This window comes from Vespula pensylvanica, chromosome 1 (assembly GCF_014466175.1).
Source record: "Vespula pensylvanica isolate Volc-1 chromosome 1, ASM1446617v1, whole genome shotgun sequence".
Lineage (NCBI taxonomy): Eukaryota > Metazoa > Arthropoda > Insecta > Hymenoptera > Vespidae > Vespula > Vespula pensylvanica.
Window position 1 is genome coordinate 13,173,321 of NC_057685.1, and position 23,088 is coordinate 13,196,408.

At 34.0% G+C, this 23,088-nt stretch overlaps 1 protein-coding gene across 2 annotated transcripts in view; it reads left to right on the forward strand.

The window, feature by feature from the left end:
• The first annotated feature begins 10,367 nt into the window (after nucleotides 1-10,367).
• LOC122634556 (DE-cadherin) overlaps nucleotides 10,368-23,088 on the forward strand; it is a 133,799-nt gene continuing 121,078 nt past the window's right edge. Inside the window, exon 1 of one of the 2 annotated variants that reach the window (XM_043823606.1) lies at nucleotides 10,368-10,978. In XM_043823606.1, the coding sequence (XP_043679541.1) occupies nucleotides 10,870-10,978 (109 nt within the window). In that variant the 5' untranslated portion in view covers nucleotides 10,368-10,869. The remainder of the gene's footprint in view (nucleotides 10,979-23,088) is intronic. The other variant, XM_043823616.1, reaches the window with a different exon arrangement.

Consider the following 23,088-nt stretch of genomic DNA (forward strand, 5'->3'; position numbering starts at 1 on the left):
TGTTCGAGATGAACGAAGAGAGAAAGAGAGAGAGAGAGAGAGAGAGAGAGTTTTGTTTGCGGCTAGTGAACAGGGTCAGGAGGTGAAGAAGGGGTGAGAGCAGAAACGTCCGTCGATGGATGGGACGCCGTCCGAAGTGGCACATTGCGGTCCTCATACGCAAATCAAAATAGGTCCGGAACTGCTTCCGAATGTAATTTACGGCGCGAAACGCTCGTATGCTAGCTAACTACCCTATTCCTATTCTCTCTCTCTCTCTCTCTATTTCTCTTTTTGTCTCGATTTCTCTCTCTCTCTCTCTCTCTCTCTCTCTCTTTCTTTGTTTCTTCTTTTGCCTCTCTCTTTTTCCTCAAGTCATTCTTTATCTCTTTCGTTCATACCATTGAAATCACGCAATGATGTGGAATTTTAAGTATACAATTTTCTAGTTCATTCTTCGTTTCTCCATGGAAGAAATAATCGTCGTCCTTCTCTTCGTGATACTTTGAAAGTAATAGAAAAAGAAAAGGAAATAAGCAAAGTGGAAGAAGTAAAGACTTTTAATGCAGTATATATAAATATGTATATATAAAATTTTATGATTTTTTATTTGGATAAAGCATCTTGATTCTATCGAGCTGAGTAGTTATTGAAATTGTTGAAGATACTGAATATGGTGGTACAATTTTATATGTATGTGTATACGCGTAATTCATTGAAAAACTGTTACATAAATATTAAATATTATAGATGATATTTATATTATTATATTTATAATTATTCATATATTTTGATTGTTATTATTAAACATGAAACACACACATATATATTGATATATATATTGATACAGAATTATGAGTAAAAAATAATTAAATTCTAACATTATTAAGATACTACTTGAAAAACTCTCAGTACAAAATTTATAGAGTTTTATTATATTATACAATCTATTTATTCTGATTTGATATTACGATAGAAAGATCGTAAGTCAATCTAAAGATTTTTTATTTCATCGAATTCGAATTTTTAAAGAAAAGAAAAAGTCCGAATAAGAGTACCGGTGAATCGATTCGCGAGGCCTTTCACGAAGTTCTACGTTTGGGTTTTCTGTAAAAGATTTTCTGGAGCGTGTAGATGTTTTGTACATACTATGTCGAGTTTTCACCGACGTTTCTTACGTCGTCTCTGATCTATGTAAATGATATATTTTCCTTTTGAGGACGTACGCTTGATGTTTCTTCACGAGCCGTGTTGGAATATACTTCGTATTCTCTTGACTGGGTTGCGTCTTCAAAACCACCCTCTCTTTCATGTCATCGTCAACGGGAAAAAAAAAAAATATAATAAAAAGATTCAACGTACTATAAAGTAAATTTAATCGTTTTACGCACGCACGCACGTACATATACACACGTACATACACATACGTTTTCCTTTTAAACGATATTAATAACATCCGACAGGTTTTTAGAAGCACGTAATAGAAATAGTAATTTTTTTCTTATCATAACTGCATTAATCTAACGAGTTAGTTCCTTTGATAAAGTCTTGATGTATTACACGAGGAAAACTTCGATCGTATATAATAATATTGATTTTCCTCTCGATGTATGACAACTTAGCGAATATTAACGTATACGTATACGTATATGTATATATATATATATATATATATATATATATATATATAATATATATTTATATATAAAAGTAAAGTTCCATCTACAAAGGTACAGGATAATTATACAAAGTACAATAATTATAAAAGAGCGATTAAATGATATAACAGTACTTAAATTTATCGGAAACAAAAAAAAAAAAACAAAAAAATTAACCGATAGACAAGTTGAAAACGTTCATCTTGAACGATAATACATTTTCGGAATACAAACTTGTTGAAATTCAAGCTAGCGTTCGTGAAACGCTAATATTTTCATTTCAATGATACCATATTTAAACGTTCCCTATTTATAAGTATGTGTATATTCGCGCGACCTATTTAAATGAGAATCTCTATTCGATGTAAAAATATAATAGATAATAGTTTTTGAAACATCCATTAAGTTATAAGACTTTTATTGAAACAACACAATATCGTAAAAAGAGATGAAAAGGAAGGGAAAAAGAAGAACGGAAAGGATGAGGAAAAGAAATGAAAAGAAAAATATGTTACTAGAGAAAATAGGACGAAAGAATATCGAATGAAATAAAATAGACAAGATCGCGAGAAAAAGATCGAAGGTGAGTCGTTCTCCATTGAAGAGTTGGCATCCTGTTAGAAAAGAGTATTTCCGGGGAAGGTAGAGGATACGACAGGTCTTTCTTCGTGATGATGCATATATAACAATAAGTCAACAATTTATGGTCGTCGTGCTCGTGCTCGTGCTCGTGATCATGCTCGTACTCGTTCTCGTTCTCGTTCTCATTCTCGTTTTCCTTTTCGTTCTCCTGTTCGTTTTCGTTTTCGTGCTCTCGCTTCACGTTCGATAATTCTTCGATCACGGAAACCACGATATTCAAAAGTTTCAGGTCCCTGGAGCCGTAAGCGAAAAATAGTTTTCAAACTATATCGTAAAGTTCTTCGTAAAGTTTCGAGTTCTCGGGTGATCGCGCGTATACAAGGAACAGGGAACAAACGTCTAGTTCTGGGACGTTTATTTACAATTTTTCAATGAGAAAGTATGTACCAACAACGGCAATAATTTATTTCTAACAAAGAGAAAAGTAAACCGTTTAAATTTCAGTAAAATTTCTTAGGTAAGAATGTATTCAAGGGATTTGAAACTCAACAACGGGAATTGGATTCAAATAAACATTCAAATTCGTTCTAAAATTACTTATGTGAATGATAATGCGAATGAATATTTGTAAATTACTCTTTTTTTTTTTTTTAATTGATCTTTTCATTTATTAGTGCTTTGATTCTTACGTGAATTTTTGTATATTTTTTCAATCTGGAGAATCTAGTTATGTTATAATCTGTAGTTATATTATCGAAAATAATTATTACTTATTCAATATAGATCAGATTTTATTTTGCACTCTTATCTGTTATTAGTTATTTGGTTTACTCAATATTTTTTTATTTGATAGCATTCATCTTATAGTTATTAATTTTTAAAATTTTATATCATGCCCTGCCGTGACTATCATGCCAATCAACGCTTTAATCACTTGTTTTTATCAGACAAAAATGATTCCTTTTTGCAGAGAGTATTTCCATTATTTTTGGAAATAATTTTGTTGAATACTAAAAAACGGTTTCCATTGATCCTTTTACTCTTCATTTTGTTTCCATTTGCGCTAATTGAACAATTCTTGTGTTTTAGTATATTTATTTTTTTTTTCTTCTAAAAAAAAAAAAGAATATACATATTGTTTTATATAAATCATTCTATCGAAAACATGACAATTTGTAATGAAAAATAATTATGACGCGCAATCCTAAAAATATTTCGAATCACGTTCGACGTGCGAGTTTAAAGAGATCGAAAATTTGTAAAAATCGTTTGATGTTATTTCGATTCGAAAGGAATGTAAAAGAAGACAGATTGTATGACCGAATAAAAAAATGTCTAAATAATAGCCAGCTCGAAATTCGTAACTTGTCTTCTAACAAATTCGCACGCACGAAGAGAAACACCGACGCGGTTCAGAAGCAAGATCCGCAAAACGTTTCGTTTCGCACCTGCGAATGACACGCCGACGATATTTCTTCCGTGATGCGTGGAATCGTGCTTGTGACTTGGAAAAGTATCGTCCACGTAAACTTAAGACGCTTAGACGCGCGAACCTTTTGTTCGCGTTCTGAAATACGAAGCTGTCGGCGTAAGCCACTCTCGGTTCACTCGGTTCACTGGTCTTTCTTTCAAAAAATAAAAAGTCTTAACCGAATGAAAAATTGAAATTATATCGATTTATATTTGTACTTTACCATAGAAAATAATGATATTATTATAAGTCTTCTAAGAAACGATTTATGGAGCGATATTATTTCTTTTCTTTTTTTTATTTTTTTTTTTTATTTTTTATTTTTTTTTAATTTCGTCCAAACGCATTATTTTCAAAAATAAAAAATATAAACATTGCCTACGAACCTGCCACGATATAAATTAATCAAGATTCATTCGATTCGTTCGATGGATCTTTGAAACGAAATGTATGAAATGAAAGAAAAATTGCTATTAAATTGATATATTTCATCTCATATATCTCTTATTGAAAAAATAATCAAATTATTATATCTTTGGCGAAACAATTTACCGAGTAATTTAGTAATAAAAATTTAATAAAAAGGAGAAAGAACGTTGTTCAATTTAAAATATATTTTCATTAAATATATATATCGGCTAAAAATTGATATGAAAACGATTCGTTTAGTGTAACTTGAAATATAAGGAAGTATTATAGACCTTCCCAGACTTGATACCCTCGATGAATTCCTTAACACCTGTTCCTTCGTCTGCTCGATGAGGACTACTTTGGAAGGACGCGTCTAAGTGCTCGGCCGTAACTGCAACAAGTGGGTACCCGTAGAAACATGAACTTTTTATCGAAGCATCAAAGAACGTCGAGCGATTATACGAACCCTTGTAATATATAGGGTGATAAATAAAAGGATTCAAAATTTACAAGACATGCAATATTGAAACATATTTTTTTTGTTTACAAAATTTTAAACGACCTCCGATCGACAAATATCCGATCGATAAAAAAAAAATAAAATTCATATATAAATAATGGCAATTATTTTACCATATATTTATTTTAATGTTTACAAAGGATGTCTTAAATGTCGATAAACAACAATGGTAACATGTTATCCTATCAAATAACTTGTTGGGTATAGAGTTTATTATAACTTTTAATAAATCCATTTTCTTAATTTTTAAAAAGATACAGCTATTAAATTAAAGAGTTAATGGATTTGGTTTTTACGCGATAGAGATTAACGTCATCTTGTAATAATTGTAAGACAACGTTTAAATTAAAGTTTTGACGAAAATTGAATCAATTCCATGACCTCCTTAGTCGCTCGATTTAAATTCTAAGTAGATATTTTCGAATATATTTTAAAAACCTTATTTCAGTAATTTTCAAAGGGTGTCCCTGTCTCGAGAAAAAAATGACATTTATTAAAATAGAAAATATCCATTACACGAATGTGCCATGATATTCCATTCGGTATGCTGCGAGTTAAAAAAACTGCCTTAGTTCTATATCCATTTCTATATCCATTTCAAATATGAAATGTCTTTGGTAATGGAACGATGGCATGTAGAACACCGTTTAAATAGATTAAAATAATAATAAGTAAATCATTATCGTTAACGGAATCAAAAATCATATATAAATCCTTCATGACTGCTATCCGTGTTAACTAATTTTTTTTTTTTTTTTTTTGATTAAGCTTAATAGGTATTAAATCCTTTCTCTGTTTAACATACCATATATATAGAAATATAAGAGTAAATTGTTACAGCGATAATCAGTAAAAGGATAGTATCCATTTTTCCCTTTTATCCTTTATTTATCGTTCTAATTAAAAAACTATCTTTTCTGAATTAAAAACTACTAGTTTTTTTTTAATGCATATTTACTTCTAAGAAAATCAAGAATCTAATCTAATTGATATAAAAAGGCAACGAGATATCATATAAATAAATACATCATTCGTCAAGAAATCTAATAAAATTGATTAATATGATACAATCGTCGAGTGCGAAAATCAATGTCTCATTCAATATTTTAAAAATAGAATTAAATCGATAAAATATAATCCATGTTAGATAGATGATCGTTGAGAATATATGCTGCACCATAAAATGTCACGTAACAAAATAAAAGGTAAAATTCAAAGTTTCGACAAGTATATACAAATTTTCAATATCTTTGATTTTCATTAGGATATAGTAATTTCTCAACGTTTCTAATATAATGCTTATACGAATACAATGTTAATCTTGGATTTCAAATGTTTCATTGAGCGCATTCGTATTCAAACAATTCTTAATGACAATCGAACGGTTCTTTTTTTTTTTTTTTTTTCATTGATGAAAATGAATTTATTTTTCATTGACTCATATACGTCCTCGTCAAAAACAAAGAAGAAACATTTTGTCATTATATCACAGTGTAATCGAAGTAAAAGCCCAGCTGGTACCAAAGAATAATTAATTCTCTGTGTTAGGCGCCAGTCGAAAACGTATATTAAAAATATATATATATATATATAAAACACATATATGAATGATAACCAGTGAGAGAGCAGTGTCGTCGCTTTGATCGAGAGTATCACGTTACCTTATTTGGCAGATACGAACTATACGCTTTCAGCGTATCCAGGATTTTCATTGTTATACGATATCCATTCATAAAGCTATCCCGTTAACTCAAATAAATTTTATCAAAATTTCAACCAACGACGATGAACGTTTCAATGAAATACATATATGTGTAGATTCTCTTTATATACTCATCCACAACTTTATTCTCTAAATAATACAAGGTTCATGTCAGACAAACATTCTTATATCCTTATCTATATTTATTATATATCTTATTGTATTTAAGATTCAAGATGGCCGATATAATAATGTCATAAAAAGTATTGTGAAACGAATAGGAAGGAACAATTATATAATACATGATCATTTAATCGGTCAATCCTCTACCAATACATTTACACGTACCAAGGAATATTTTGATGGGGTTTGGGTTAAGCAGTCCACCTACCGAGATAACGTTGTCCGGAATCTGACCGTTAGGATCACAATAACCGTCTCGAATTATATAGAGCGTACTGAATAGGAAGAAGGTATTTACGTATATATATATATATATATAAATATATATACATAGATACATAGATACATATTTACGTATGGATACACGTAAGTATGACTTGGCTAACGATACTTCTCTTGTTTCCTCGTTACCGTTATCTTCCTGTAATCCTGATGGTCCATTGCACTCTCTCTCTCTTTCTCTCTCTCTCTTTCTTATTTTCTTTTTTACTCTTTCCCTTTGTCTCTCTCTCTCTCTCTCTCTCTCTCTCTCTCTCTCTCTCTCTCTCTCTCTCTCTCTCCCTATATATATATATATGTTGTTTAAATCGATTCATTAAGAGAATCATTTATTCACGAACAATGTTCTTAAAAGATGATAAAAACGATGTCTCGATACGATCACATTATATTTTACTTTCTATCGTAGAAATTACGTACATATATCTAAATGTGTATCTATATATGTAAATGTATATGTACACGTTACCATTAATCTTATCTAGAACTATGATTAATCGAGAAAAAATGCTCGACGATAGCTTCGAAAGTTCTTCGAAGAGAAATAAAATTTGCAATGTATTCCTTGGGTCAATCGTGATAACTGTATTTTCACCGTTTTCCCGACGTACGAGACCTTGCTGATATTTGCCAGTCAACTTTATACATATACATATACATACATATATATAAATATATGTATTCATCGAAATATTCAATATTTTCGAATCTTATATATTATAATCGGAAAAGAAGAGATTTATTTGTTTATTTTATTACAGAGTATTCGTTGAAAATTGAAATATGATTTGTTTCTACGTACGTGCGTATATGTCTTTTTAGACGCGTTTTTAGGTATGATCACCATATTTGAAAGAAAGAAAAGTTAAATATGAAACGTAATTTCTCTCTCTCTCTCTCTCCCCCTCTCTCTCAATCTTTCTCTCTCTACCTTTTTCCCTTTCGTTTTCACACGGACATAGAAAGAAAAAAAGACGAGAATAACGTCGCGAGCTCCTAATTAACTAGCAAAGGTACGATAATTACGGTAATTTCTCGTGAATAAACGTGCACGGGATGCGAGACCAAAGCAAACCTGGTGTCTGACTGCGGAGCCATTAACGGTGCTCATGTACTTTTGAAAAACGTGTACGTTTCCTGCCGCAAGAATGACGAGGATTTCGTGCCCTGGATTATATTTTTTTCCAGATAAGCTTTGTGGTTTTTCCTTTTAATACCGTTTCTACTCTCTCTCTCTTTCTCTCTGTCCGTCTCTATATTTCCATTTCTATCTCTTTTCCTTTTTTTAAAAATAAGTATATCCAATATTACAATACACAAGTACATAACGAAGACGACGAGGAAAATGTCAAGTTTCAACTTTATTATTCCGAATAAGTACAGGATCACGTAAATCGAAGAATGAATCGGAGAATCAATCGGAGAAACAATTTTTGAATGGGGAATAAAAGAGTTTCGTTAGATCTATATCGCGAAGGAAGAACCGATGGATTTAAAGTTATGTGAAATCGAAAAGAAAGAAAGTATTCGTAAGTCACGAAAGTGGCGGGAAAATCAAATTTTTTGAATTCGAAGAGTTTGGTGTCTATATCAATAGTGCTTTGTATGACGAATGAGCGGGGCTTTTCAATAAGAAATGTATGTTCCTCATCGACGCGCGAAAGTGTCTTCTGGAGTCTAAATCTGTGCCAAGAGGAAGAAGAAATAGAAGAAAAAGAAACGAAAGAAGAAGAGGAAGTAAAGGAAGGGCAGACCAAGAAAGACCCACCAGAGATGCTTTGAATAATGTATTTCAATATGCCGCTTCTTCGAGATGTCCGACGGGGAAGTTGGTCGCGAGGAAGAGCATGGCTTTCGGAAAAGAAGATGGAGGTGGAGAAGAACGGGCATCATAAAACTTTTGCATTTTGCTGCACACGCTGCACTTTCGGTATCCCGCTATGCTATCGCAAAAGTCTCGTATTTTTTCGGCGACATACATACGTACATATATACATACATACATACATACATACATACATACATACATACATACAGTTGGTAACAGAAATATTCCAGACACTTTTTTACAAATTGAAAAATTATTTTGAAGATGACGATAACTGAACTACTTGAAATTCTTTTTAAACGAAAAAAAAAAAAAAAAAAACACGAGACATTAGTACGTTTCATTGAACTCGCGAACTAATGTACAAGATAAATACAAGATCGCATGAATCGCGTCTGGGTTTTCGAATTAATCTATTTAAAAAGATATTCTTGAGGATACGTATGAATTAATTACCTACGAAATCTATGTAATATTGATGTAGTTCATAAATGCTCTTTGCGGGATATACACTGCAAGACGACGTGCAAATTAATATAAATGGTTGATCTTTCTATTTTGTATCGCTGTTAAAATGAAAAAAAAAAAAAAAAAGGAAAAAGAATTGTCTCGCTTTCGCGTAATTCCTTACAGCACGCCAATTTCTTTGCATATTTTCTCAGTTGGTTAAAAAGAAAAAAGAGAAGAAAAGAAGAAAAAAAGAAAAAAAAAACAGGAAGAAAGAAAAAACTAATTAAATTTGAAAAAGTATTGGAATATTTCTGCGACCGACTGTACCGTAGCTTTGTATCTGAACGGCGAATAAACGAGTCTCTTTTCCCACCTTGTTTATTCGTGTTAAATATATTTTCCGTGAATTAATGGGGATGTTATTTAAACGACGTTCTGTCGATTCACTTTTATTTCCGGTCCTTAAGCCGTTAAGCGTAGTACAAAATGTGATTTTTATATGCGTGGTCGAACAATTTGTAAAATTTAAAAAAACTCGCCGCGAGAGAAAGAAAAATCTTATTGCGACGCGATATTTTCCTTTTTGCATGGCGAGTTACATTGTATTTATTTCTTTTCTACGGAAGAATCTTTTATTTCGTTAATAAAACATCGTCTTTTCTAGGGCATCATACTTCGTGTCCTATCGCGAAACCGTTACGTTTGCACGTACTTACATACATAAACATTCTCATTTTATTCCGAGGATCGAAATTCTTTTAAAACCCTCCCTATCGTGCGAATCTCTCTCGATAATCGATTAAATAAACGATCAAATAATCTAAACGCGTAAAATAAATAATCAATATATAACGAAACGAACAATAAAAGAATTTCGTTCAACGAGCAACAAAATCCTTAATAAACAATAACGTAATATCGAAAGAAGAAGGACTGGAATGACGAAAGAGATTAGAGAAAAAAAAAAAAGAAAAAAAAATTCGTAAAGTTAGAAGATACGTGGTACCAGAGTTCGTAGGGACGTACCTGTTGGAAGATCAACAAGTAGTTCGGCGCTGTGATGGTAGTGGTGGGGGTAACGGTTCTGTTGCTCGTTCGTTCGGGGTTTGGTGGCACGAAGGTACGAGGGGAAACATCCTGGAGAGGGAGAGAGTGGTGGGGAGGACTCGAGGCTGGTACGCAGAGCGTGAGTGAGCGAGAGTGAGCGAGAGAGAGCGAGAGAGAGAAAGAGAGAGAGAGAGAGAGAGAGAGAGAATGTGGCAGGCAAGAAGCAGGCGGCGGGCACAGGGTAAGGCGAGTGGTTCGCGTCCGCGTCGTCGTTCAGTCGGGTAGGCGCGTTTGTACGGCGTTGGTCTTCGGCTTTAGGGATTCTCGCCGCGTATGTTGAACGTACGTCGAACCGTACGTGTGACGTGTGTTTCTGTTTTGAAAAAAAAGAAGAGAAAGAGGAAAAAGGTGGAAAAGGAAGAAGGAGTAAGGAAGGAGGGAGACCATGAGATCAGTGCGGCGTGCAGATGATGGTGTACTTTAGTGTTTGTTCGAACGCGGTGAACTCTGCGATAATACGGTAACGAACCTGTGCTTTTTGTCATTACACGAGGAAACGAAGAAAAAGAAGAAGAAGAAGACAACGACGACGACGACGACGACTACGACGACAAGGACGACGAGGACGACGACGACGACGACGACGACGACGACAACGACGACGAGGACGACGCAACGAAAACATCGCCGACGCCTACAAGGACGCCTATCAAGGAAAGTTTATAGTGAGAACTTAACGAGAAAGGAAAATATAAAGCAATGTCGAAGACGAAGAGGAAAACGTGCAACACTGCCTCACGTAGTTTTGGGACCTGGGCGAGGCCCTGGCATCTTTTACCAGTTATTCTTCTCCTCTGCGGAGCTCTCGGTGAGTGAAGCATATCTTTCGAGGTTGCACGTATCTCAGTCTTTCTCTCTCTTTCTTTTATCTTCTTTCTTTCCCTCCCCCCTCTCCTTCTCTCTCTCTCTCTCTCTCTTTTTCTTTCTGTCTTACCACTCACCGTTCGTACGTTCTACGCGTGGTTTCCATTGGTCGAGAGCGCATGCGCCGAGTATCGTCGTGCTTGGAAAGCCTGCGATCGGCATCTCTTGCCAGCGGCGGGCGGAAGAGGGGGACGACTCCGGCCTTAGGCCCATTCGCAGGGTCCTCTGTGTGATTCGTCATTGTTCGAAGGAACTCACCGAGGCGACGCTCTTTTCTAAGAATTCCTCTCTTCTGATTCAGCCAATCTTTTCTTTCTTTGCGATAGGATATTACTTTTCGTGTAGAATACGCGATACGATTACCTTTTGTTTCGATGTACACGAAAAAGTATTCCAAGAAAATTCTTTGGTATTATTTACAATGGAAACAAACGCTGACCTTACGTGTTTCGTCGTACATTTTCATTCGCGATGTATATACGTGTGTATATGTGTACGTTGGTCGATGGTTCGATGTCATTAGCGAAGGTTATGAAACACTCTTCGTCGTTAGAGATGATCTACGAAAAGAATGTTGCATATAATCTTTCCTTTTAATTTAACGACGAGTGTTAAAAGTATACGTAAATGTTATTGATATGCGACGGTATAAGAATGAATATTTGAAAGATCCTTGGAATATATATTTATCGAATGTTTTTCTTGAATAAAAAGGCATCTCTCGTTAGCATATTGTGAGAAACAACGAAGTTTCATCTCTTCGAGCGTTAAGGAACAAAGATCATTACCGACCGAGAGGTAGGTTGGGTAGGTACAAGAGATACGTAGGTAAAAGCTGATGGCAGGTACGTTCCAATACGATTCGAAGGTAGAACTCGCCATTGGTCGATTCCGTCACGCGTGACCAATAGAAAATAATCTCTCAGTTTCTCTCTCTTTCTTTTTCTTTCTCTCTCGTATGCAACTGTAAGCGTAGATTGAAACGTGATCCGAGATTCATCGTATTATTTTCTATCCATAAGCATAACGTGTAATCTCGTTTCTTCGATAATATTGTAATCCAACGTTAAGTTGATTATCGATAAATCGTAATAAAATTGTATCTTCGATATCTTTGAAAATCTGCCATTAAAAGACGCCATCTTTGATCGCGCTAGTCTTTTTTTTTTTTTTTTTTTGTTAACGGATCTTATAGTCCAACGATCTTTCAGTTTTTCTAACGGTTCTTGAAACGAACGAGACTCGCTGTTACTTTACGTTACGTTTTTAAGAAAAGTGAAAATGTTTTTCGTACGCGATAGATTCCGGTACGGTCGAAAAAATCAGATTGATCAGTTATTTACGTTGCGTGGGAATTTGAGATACGTTAGATTAGTTTATCTGTGTGTTCGTTTACTTTCATGGACCTTTTCCACGAGTTACAAAGTTCCTTTTATAGGAGACAAACTTTCAAAATGTCGTCGCTATTATGCTGCGCTATCGAAAAAGCTGCTTACGCTGTAAGTAAACGTCGACTTTCTGAGAGGTATGAAACTATACATTGTTTCGACGAAATAGTTAAGAAAGAAATAACTTTTCCCTAAGAGGATTCTTTATTAAACTCTATCCTTATTCGATGACACACATTTAACGATACAATACTTACTTTGTTACATATATATGACGTAAATCCGAACGATTTTCGAATAATTTATATAATTCGTAATAAGAGATATCGCGTCAAGTTGTTGGTTACTTTAGTGCGAACGAAACTCGTAACCGATTCGTTTCGCGAAATCGTTTCGTGGAAGGATGGATGGCTTTCCGATCGATTCGTGATCTCGTTAAAACGAATCGATACGTTTATCTAATGATTTATATCGAAGCGTTTAGCTTCAAATATTTATTAATTTTCACATTATAAGAACGATCTATTTCTATTTATCGATCGTACGTTATTGCTCTTATTTGAGAAACCGATCGAGAGAGAGAGAGAGAGAGAGAGAGAGAGAGAGAGAGAGAGAGAGAGAGAGAGAGAGAGAGAAATGGTGGTTATATAGTTATACAAAGGACACCTTTCGGAATCGTGAACTTCGTCGTATGATTTCGTTCGTTTGCTATTTATATAGAAATAAGGCAAATTTGATGGCTCTTTGGTGATATCCGTCAAGAAGTGTCGATAAACCTCTTACTCTCGATCTATTTCGAGCGTAGGAGGGTCTTTGCTCGCGGATTGATATGAATTAATTGCTTTGAAATCGCTCGCGCGGAACGGTCGATTGTTCGTTCGTTTCACGTTTATTGGCTTATATCGTGTGAGTTTGTCCTTTAAAAGCTTCCATGTATCGAACGTGTCCACTTTTCTCTCTCTCTCTCTCCCTCCCTCCCTTTCTCTCTCCCTCTCTCTTTTACGATTTAGCGCAGTAATAAAAAGCGAAGCTTTTTCATTGAAAAGTGATTCGATTTGAACGTGTGCGGTTAAAGAAGAAAAACGAAAAAGAAAACAAAACTGGTCAATTAATGGTGGAATCAAGTTATCAAGGATTTCTCTCGTTAGTTTGAACGACGATCCTTATGCAAAAGAACGAAAGAAAGAAAGAAAGAAAGAAAGAAAATATGAAAGCGAAAGAAAGAAAAATATGAAAATAATTTCACTTGTCGCGTAGATCTAATAAGGGATCAAACAATACGATAAATCAAATGATTCGAGATCGTGGAAATAAGTCGATAAAAAGATCGTAGATAAAAGTGATTACGGTGAAATCAGTTCGTGCGATAAGTAGTGATTTTAAATGGAAAGAGAGTAGGGAGTTGGATAAGTTCATAAATAACCGCGAGAAGCTTTTCAACGGTTGACAGAGTGGACCGCCGAGTGGTGTTACTTTTATTAGCGTTAATTGACCCAAGATCCGTCTGGACGTCTCCATTGAGCCAATCAGGGTCGCGTTTCCATTTCACGTTGGCATCATTCGAGAGGCCTTCGACCGGTCCTCGATCTTCCTCTTTTCTCTTTGGTAATCTTAAACCACTGGAAGTGCGAATTCAGAATGGTCGGTTGGTCCATCTACCGCCTTACCCAACCTTAACCTTTTTATCTCTATCTCTCTCTTTCTATTAGAACGAAAACTTGGAAAGAAGAAAAAATTCTTTGGATTTCGTGCCGATCCTTATTTTTCTTTTTCTTTTTTACTCTTCTCTTCTTTCTTCTTCTTTTTTTTTCCTTTTTTTCTCTCTCTCTCTCTTTTTTTTTTCGTAGCAACGTGTCCCTTTTTATACCTACAACCTTTCGCATTCTTCCACAACGTTGCGACGCGAGGATGGTTAAAGCGAAAAAGATTTACTTTTATTCAGACTCTCTCAGTTCTCCTTCTTCTCCTTCTTCTTCCATCTTTTTGCTTTTTGCTTCTTCTTTCTCTTCTTCCTCTTCTTCTTCCTCTTCTTCGTTCTCTGAATTCTTGAATTCTTACGATTCGAGAACCCGATAGATAATACACACATACTCTATCTATATATCTGTATGTATCTATCTATCCATCCATCTATTTATCTATCTGCTGTATAGTTGTGTAGGATCGACGAACGACGAGTAACCAGACGAACCACTAAAGCACCGTGAAATCCCTCATGGATTATGCGAAATTCCTTGGGTACTCGAACGATTTGGGAATCTTGTTAACGCGTCTTCCCTCTACCAGATGTCGTGTTGGACATGAAATAGGGACGCTTATAAAAGGGCGGGAAAATCACAAAATACGCGAGAAACTATCCCAAGTATATTTCTTCTTTTTCTTTCTTTCTTTCTTTCTTTCTTTCTTTCTTTTTTCCTTTCTTCTTTTTTTCCTTTTTCTTCCTCTTACAAATCCAACTATTTGTTCATCGAAAACTTTGGAGTTTTATTTGTTAACCTTCTTTTGCAGTTCGCTGATCCCTTCTCTCTCTCTCTCTCTCTCTCTCTCTCTGTCTCTCTCTCTCTCTTTCCTACTATTCAACGCGCCATCGGCCTTCGAGGTTTACAGTTCTCTCGATTCTACGCGCGTACCGAATAATCTCATCACGTAGTAATCCATTTTCTCTACGTTTTCGCGATCCGTATTCGCGAAGAAATACGCGAAAAAGGACTGGAAGAAAGAAAAAAGAGAGAAAGGGGGAGTGGAAGGGAGGGAGGAAGAAAAAAAGAAAGATAAAGAAAGAGGAGGAATTCGTTCGAAAGGAACGAACCTCGTTAAAAGTTCATCGATGCAATTCGTTAAAAGGTTTTTCCGCTAATTCCTATTGATCTAGCCAGTCGTGGAACTTGGGGAAAGACGATCCTACGAAAAGAATGTCGTAAATTTATGAAAATAATCAACTCGAGGGATCTATTAAGATCGTCTTGCTGTTTCTGCTTTCTTGCAAAACCCTTATTCGACGTTATTGCTAGTATTATTATTATTACGAATTTTTCTTTTTTTTTTCTTTTTTATTTTTCATTTTTTTTTTTTTTTATAATATACATGATCCTCTCTCTCTCTCTCTCTCTCTCTCTCTCTCATTCACAATTTACAGTATGTGTATGGGCGCGTGTGCGACAGCGTGCGTGTTATTATTTACAGTCCATTATCTGTGGACACACATTGGATCGTTCGAATAACAAACTAAATTAATGAATGTTTTCCCGAAAGAAGGAAGATAGGAACGATCGATAAATCGATAGGGCAAGAGCAAACGAACGATCGATCGATCGATCGATCGATATGTCGATCCAAAAGTCGCTCCAAGTTTTAAGAATTTAATGCCGAGTAAGGCGGGATCACATCACTTGGAGTTTATGCTATAAAACGACTCGCAAAAGGTACGTAATTGAGCTCGAGCCAGGTGTACGTTAAAAACTTTTAAAATCCTGCTCTCTTTCTCTATTTTTTTTTTTTTTTTTTTGGAGTATATATTGCAGATAATTTCTATATGATTAAATTACCTATTACTGGGTTTCGAGTCCTTCGAGTTCGAGTCCTCCGAAAAGGCATTTGTATTTACTTTAACAATAATTTAAAGGGATTCTCTTCTTATCTATGTTTAAATTTTTGTCTGATCTTGATGATCAAGGGCTTCTTCGAAAGATAATGATTTTTTTACAGGAGATTATTATTTCCGATTTTTATATATCGATGAAAATTACACTTAGAAATTATTTATTTTTAAACGTGATCTTTGCAATGAAAGAAAGTGATATTCTTTTTTTTTTAATGTGCATAAAAAAAAAAAGAAATGATTCATCTACGAAGAAATTTACCTTTCGAGTGAGCTCTAGATCATCAAAATCGAACAAAAATTTCGATCGTGGGAATTCATGGCTTAAATCCCTTTGCAAACGTATAGAGAAGTAAAATCCCATGAAACTAAATCTTTTTCTCCTTTCATCTCTGATTATGATGTTTTCTTTGAAAAATCTAAAAAAAATGGCGCACTTTGATCTCTCTCTCTCTCTCTCTCTCTCTCTCTCTCTCTTTTCTTTTCGTTCGTATAAAATTCGAAGGATTTTCAATTCCATTTTTTCAGATAAGAGTTATCAGATTTTTGACCTTACAAAAATCTCTTCAATGAACTTCTGTCATTTCTTTATCAGTATTTAAGAATGAAGATCGGTTTATCGATCGATCGATTGAATATTCTACTTGCTATCGTACGTGTGTTTACGTACGTATGTTTGTCAATTAATCTTGTAAACATGTCTTGAATCGATCCGTAACGATCGATAGAACGTGAGTAAGATCTTAATATCAGCGATTATCCTTACTATTAAGACAAAATGTATTTTTTTCAAAATAGAAACTAATATATATATATATATAATCCAAAATAGATATATATATAGATTAATATATATATAATCTCGAATTATATCATAGAAATTAGTTGATAGATGCCATTTTAAAGATTCTACTTTTCTTTCGATACTAGTTCAATAACCAACACGATTCTCGTCTGTCTCGTCTTGTGAAAATCGACGAAGAAGAGAATGAAAGAAGATAGATAAGAAGAAAAAGAGAGAGAGAGTGATACTTTTCCGATAAAACAAACAAGCTTCTCCTTTAGCTTTAGAGGAAATCTCTAGTCTCTTACTTTTCTGTGTTTTCTTCTCGTACTTTTCATTTACAATCTATGTGAGTTCAGGACGCAAAACAAAACAAAACAAAACGAAACGAAACGAAACGAAAAAAAAAAAATAAAAAGGAGAGGAGACAGGAGAAGATTCCTATTTAGAAATAGAAAGTAGTTTTTACGAGCGGAGTGGCCATGTGCCGGCACATTGTGTATGTATAGTGCACGCGCATAATCGTGTCTCACATCTGGTAGAAATCACGAGCATGCGACAGCTGCTGCCGCTGACGCCACTGTTACTCTTGCTGCTGTTGCTGTTGCTGTTGCTGTTGCTGTTGCTGTTGCTGCTGTGCCGCATCAGCCAGATTAAGAATTTTTCCGAGTGCTTTTTCCTGATCGTAATCGAGCGAGATATGATGACTACCCTAGGATGTTGCTTTTCCTTCTTTTTTCTTCTCTTTTCTTTTCTCTTCTCTCTTCATTTCTCTCGCAGTTATTTCTTGAAAATTTCTGTTTTATCTTTTTCCTTATTTTAATTTTAATTTTTCTTTTCTGGTCTGTACCGTATCGTACATTATTTTTTTTTTTTCTTTTTTAGTTTAAAACTTATCGATGGTAACTCTACGGATCGTTTTTACTTTGATTTTTTGATATTCTTTTTTTTTTTTTTTGGCGAAATATTTATAAATGTTTTTTTCTTTTTTTTCATAATTTTTATTACGACAGTTATATACTTTAATTTATGAAAATGATAAAAGATCTTTTCTTCGGACGTTCGAAGTTTCTTCGAAATTGAGTATTGTATTCTTGAAGCGATAACAGGGTTAAAATTGTTGAATTAATATATTTCATTTTTTTTTGTTTCCTTTTCTTTTCTTTTTCTTTCCGAACAATTTAATCTTATAGAAAATGAAACCAATTAAATAAAAACGAGGTTATGCGCTTAGTTCGAAAGTATCGTGGACGGATTCACATAGATTCCTCCTTTTACCTCCTTCTCTGTTTTTCGATTCTCTTTAGCCCCGGGTGAGAAGGCACTCTTCGAGGTCCACTTTTGGAGAAACTTTTTTGAAAAGTTTCGGAGTACCTTGCGGGCGATTTTTCGATTTGGTTTGGAAGGGAAACTTATAAGACCGAACGAATGGGAGCAGAATAGCTTTTAACGTTTAAGAGCTAACGTTTTTGAGCGGGAATCGAGACTGGTGAAGAGGTAGAAAGAGAGAGAGAACTTCTGGTATATAGACGAGAAAGGAGACGGTTGGGTCCGTCATGGCGAACAAATAAATCTGTGCACCGCTGTGCTTCTTCTGTGTATTATCCTGTGTGTATATGCATGTATGTGTGTGTTATGTGTATGCTGGCACGAATGCGTGAGTGGAGTGAGTGTGTGTTTATGTGTTGGAGAGGAGCAGCGTGGTCGCGTTGGTTGGAAAGGAAGAGAGACAGAGAGAGAGAGAGAGAGAGAGGGAGGGAGAAAAAGAAGAAGAAGAAGAAAAAGAAAAAGAAGTGGAAGGAAAGAGACGACTCGTAAGGAGAAGAAAGGTAGATAGGCCGTAAAGGGAAGGAAGGGACGAGACGGGGGTGGTCTTAGAGGGGTATTGAGAGGGCAGAGAGGAAAGAGTCGAGAGGACAAAGAGCGGTTGGGGTCGCCGTCCGTTTGTTGTAGGTGCACACCGTGTGTAGAACACGTAGCACTACGTAGTTCTCTTCGCGGCGGTATACTAGGAGTATAGAAAGAGAAAAAGCGAGATAGATAGATAGATAGATAGAGAGAGAGAGAGAGAGAGAGAGAGAGAGAGAGAGAGAGAGAGAGAGAAAGAGAGAGAAGAAAACAGGACTGGTTCGTCGAGTGCTGGGCCCTACGCTTTTACACATATCCCTACACAACCAAATCGTTTCTTCACGATTTCTTCTGTAACGTTCTCTCACTCTCTTTCTTTCTCTCTTTTGAAAGTGAGAGAGTGAGAGAGTGAGAGAGTTGGTTTGCCTACCTTCTGCTCGTTCACCGGTGTAATCTCGTTGCCGAGTGATAAGCCTTCGATAACGTGTAAACATGTACACGTATCGAATCTATATCCGAGTCGTCTTATCTATGTATGTATGTATGTATGTATGTATGTATGTATGTATAATATATTCTTGCCTTTATATTATCCCGATATGTACGATATCTCTAGGAAGTTTCGGATCTATAAATACCTTTTTTCGATTCAAACGTTTTCTTTTTTATGGAAGGAAATCTCTACTAGGTCGACATATTTTTTTTTTTTTCTTTTTTTCTTTCTTTTTTTTTTTTTTTGTTATGAAAATGTCGAAAGTATGAAAAATGAATAAATCTGAGATCTTTTCCCTCCTTTCTTTGTAGAAAGAAAATAATTTAAAAGAAGGATAATGGTAAAATGTAATTGCTCTTATTTAAAAGTATATAGGACTGTTATATACCGTATACTTAATATTCTAGTATCTTTAGAACGAAAAAATGGAAGGACTTTTTTTTTTTTTTTCTTTTTTCTTCTTTTTCTTAATGCGATTAGTCAGTATGTGCATCCAATATAAAAAAGTACAGAGGACGAAGTAAATTCTCAAGGAACGTCGTTGTTAGTTACGTGGCAACCACTTGCTGCTAGCGCACCCATTACGTTTGCTTTTTCGATGCTTTAACCGTCATTTCAACTCGACTCTTTTTACATACCCTAGAGCGTTCTCTTTTTTTTTCTTTTCTCTTTTTTCTTCTTTTTTTCTTTCTTCTCTCTCTCTCCACTCTCGTCTAAATATTAGGAGAAGTCAGAAAAGAGTCGCATAAGATATGACGAGTCGGCTAGAGTTATTCGTTCTCCAGAGTGATTCATTTCCTCGTGACTTCAAGTAGGAATCACGCGGTAACATAATCAGTTATCATATCGCCTTAATTCTCTTGAATATCAACAGAAATTTCATTATCAATCAAACGAACTCTTTTTATCTTTCTAACTCTTTCTTTTTCTTTTTTTTTATCTTTTTTCTTTTCTCTTCTTTCTTTGTTGTCTTTCTTTCCTTTTTTTTTTTTTTATGTATATAAATATATATACAAAAATGTAATACGATCGTAGACACCATAGAAGTTTATCCGTCAAAATTTATCTCGTATAGATCAGTCTGAAATAATATTAATGATCGTTACTTCGAAAAGATAGAATACAAAAATTCTAATCGCGTTTATGATTCATTAGCAAAGTGATAAAATCTAATATAGTATGTATGTTTTACGTGATACGTTGCACAGTTGCTGGAAAAGGTGACGTGTGCTTTTAAGTAAACAATTTCTATTCCAATAGGATAATACGATAATTTCGTTCAAATTGGTCATGTTTGAGTTAGTTAGCCGAATCGTCTCGAAATATGTATATCAAGGACATTATCTACGGAAAGCTCAAGTCGGAAATGTTCCGCAAACGATGCCAATGTCCAATCGACGTTGAAATGCATTTGCATTTGTAAATCGTCGGCTCTTCAGCTGCTACCGGCTGTCAGAATCGCGTTATGGTTGCACGATTTTTATGCAGATTTTCTTTCGAACGTCTCGAACGTTTTTACGACGTTCCCCGATTTTATTCGACAGAAAGTTTATTTACGATCGAGGAATTATAAGTTCGATTGAATTATAATAATCGTGTTAAATAAAGATTCGAGTAATTGATTTCTTTAAAAGAAAATATTAAATTGTAGTTATGAATGAAAATTTGTTTTATTTATCTATGATTTTATATTCCACGAAGAAGAAAAAAAAAAAAGAAAGAAAGAAAAAAACAATAGATCGAATATAAATATTGGTTAAATAATAATGCATTTAACAGGAACCTCATTGAATGAATCTCGATAACGATCATATTTTATTTACAAATGATTCATATGTAATAATAGGCAAAGATAACATATGATATCAATGGAATTAGTTAAAAGAGTAATATGTCCCATGCTCGTAATATTAATAGTAATCGATTTTCTCGGAAACACAAAGTAATAGATAAACGAATTTGATTGTTCAGCAATATTGATTTATTTTATCAAAAAAAAAAAAAAAAAAAAAAAAAAAAAATTGTTGCAACCAATGCATACAAATGTTAAAAGATTTTTCATGTATTAGTATTCCGAGTACGTGTGTGCGAATGCATGCACGCGTGTATGTTGTTTTAGAGTTTTAATAAATAAATTCTTCAGAGAATTTCGATGAACGCGTCACGTTGGTTATTTCATATAATATATAAGTCGAGAGATCTCTAAGAAGTGGCATAAAATTTGAGTTCGCTTAAGAGGACATGCTTATATTCTATCGTGCGTCGAATGGAAAATCGATTTCTTATCCGCTATCCGTGTGTTACTCTTCCTTAGTCGACAAACTAAGGAAAATGCAAAGAGGGTGGTTTTGCATACAGAAAAGGTCAGGTACGACATTCGCGCACATTTCCCATAGTCTGCTCTAAGAAAATCATCTGGAACGAGACTATCGTCGAACGAGGATCTCGATTTTAAGGAGGAAACAGAGAGAGAGAGAGAGAGAGAGAGAGAGAGAGAAAAGAAGACAATTAAAACAAAGGAAAGAAAAAAAAGAAAAGTTCTTTCTGTTCTAATTATTCATTAAACCAACAATAGATTCATGAAAAGGAGAAAGGCGTGAAAAAAATATAAAAAGCAATTCAGGCAAGGCATTATTGTTTCACGCTGTTTGTGTGTGTATTTATATACATATACATGTATATGTATATATGTATATGTATATATGTACATTCAAGGTTTAAATAAAATAATGAAAATGCTGTCTCCATTATTTTGACCAATTATTGTATATGTGTTACTTAAGAAAATAACGTATGTGCAATTAATAATGCTTAGCTAGTAATTTATTTTGCTTTTTCTTTTATTCTGTCTTTTTTTCTTCGGAAATTAGATTTTAATAAATATGAATACTTGCCAATAATCGATTTTGTTTGCTTACGATGCGATTATTTTTTATAATCGGTTTTCTTTGAATATGATAAATGTAAAAGCTGCTGGATAAAATAATGGAGAATCGCGATTGAAGGAATAACGTTCTCATTATTTTGTCTAATCTTTATTTATTTCTATAGTCATATAATGTAAAATAAGATAAAAGAAAATGATTCACTGCCTATTTAAAGTTTGTGAGATGTTATGAAATGATTAATGTACTCTACGAAGCTTATTGATAATTTTTCGAAATAATATCTTCGCATGGTGACGATAAAAAAAGAATGTAATCGAATTTTTTATTTTATTGAGATTATTTTTTCTTTCTTTTATTTATTTATTTATTTTTCTTTTTTAGTGTAAGGAACGGATATATTCAAATTTGTGAATTTAGTCGCGTTAAGTTATCGAAGTAACTGTGTTAATATTTTAAATATAATCAATAAAGCGTGTGCCATTTATTTTAATATTTTTAACGTATAATTTGGTGGATTTGGCCTCTTCTCTATTTTTTTCTTTTTTTAGATCTATATAATACATCTGTTCGTAAAAAGAAAAATTTTTTTTCGAATTCTTCAAGTACTTCATATTATTGGACGAATTTATTATCGATATCCCGTGAAAAATTCATGACTTTCCGTATGTCTATAAAAAGTTAATCGATTTGAAATAACTTTTCAAAAAAAAAAAATCCTTTTTTTGTCTTTCTTCTTTTTTTTTTAACTCGATTATATTTCATATTCCTACTAAATTGCAACGTATCGTATATGTAAATAGACGTTTTAAATATGCGAGAAAGAAAATATATTTTGAAAAACTTTCAGTGCATTTCCTTGTTACGATTGAAAGATTTGTTGAAAATGTTTTTCGTGATTTATGTTAATATATGGGAAGGAGGAAGGTGTATGTCCATTTGATGGTAGATATTAAGTGCTTAGATTCGGTTAGAATTTTTCTCTTATATTTTCTCATCGCAAAAATTTTCTATCGTTAAAACGTTCGAAAATCATCGTCCAATAGAGAAGTTATTTG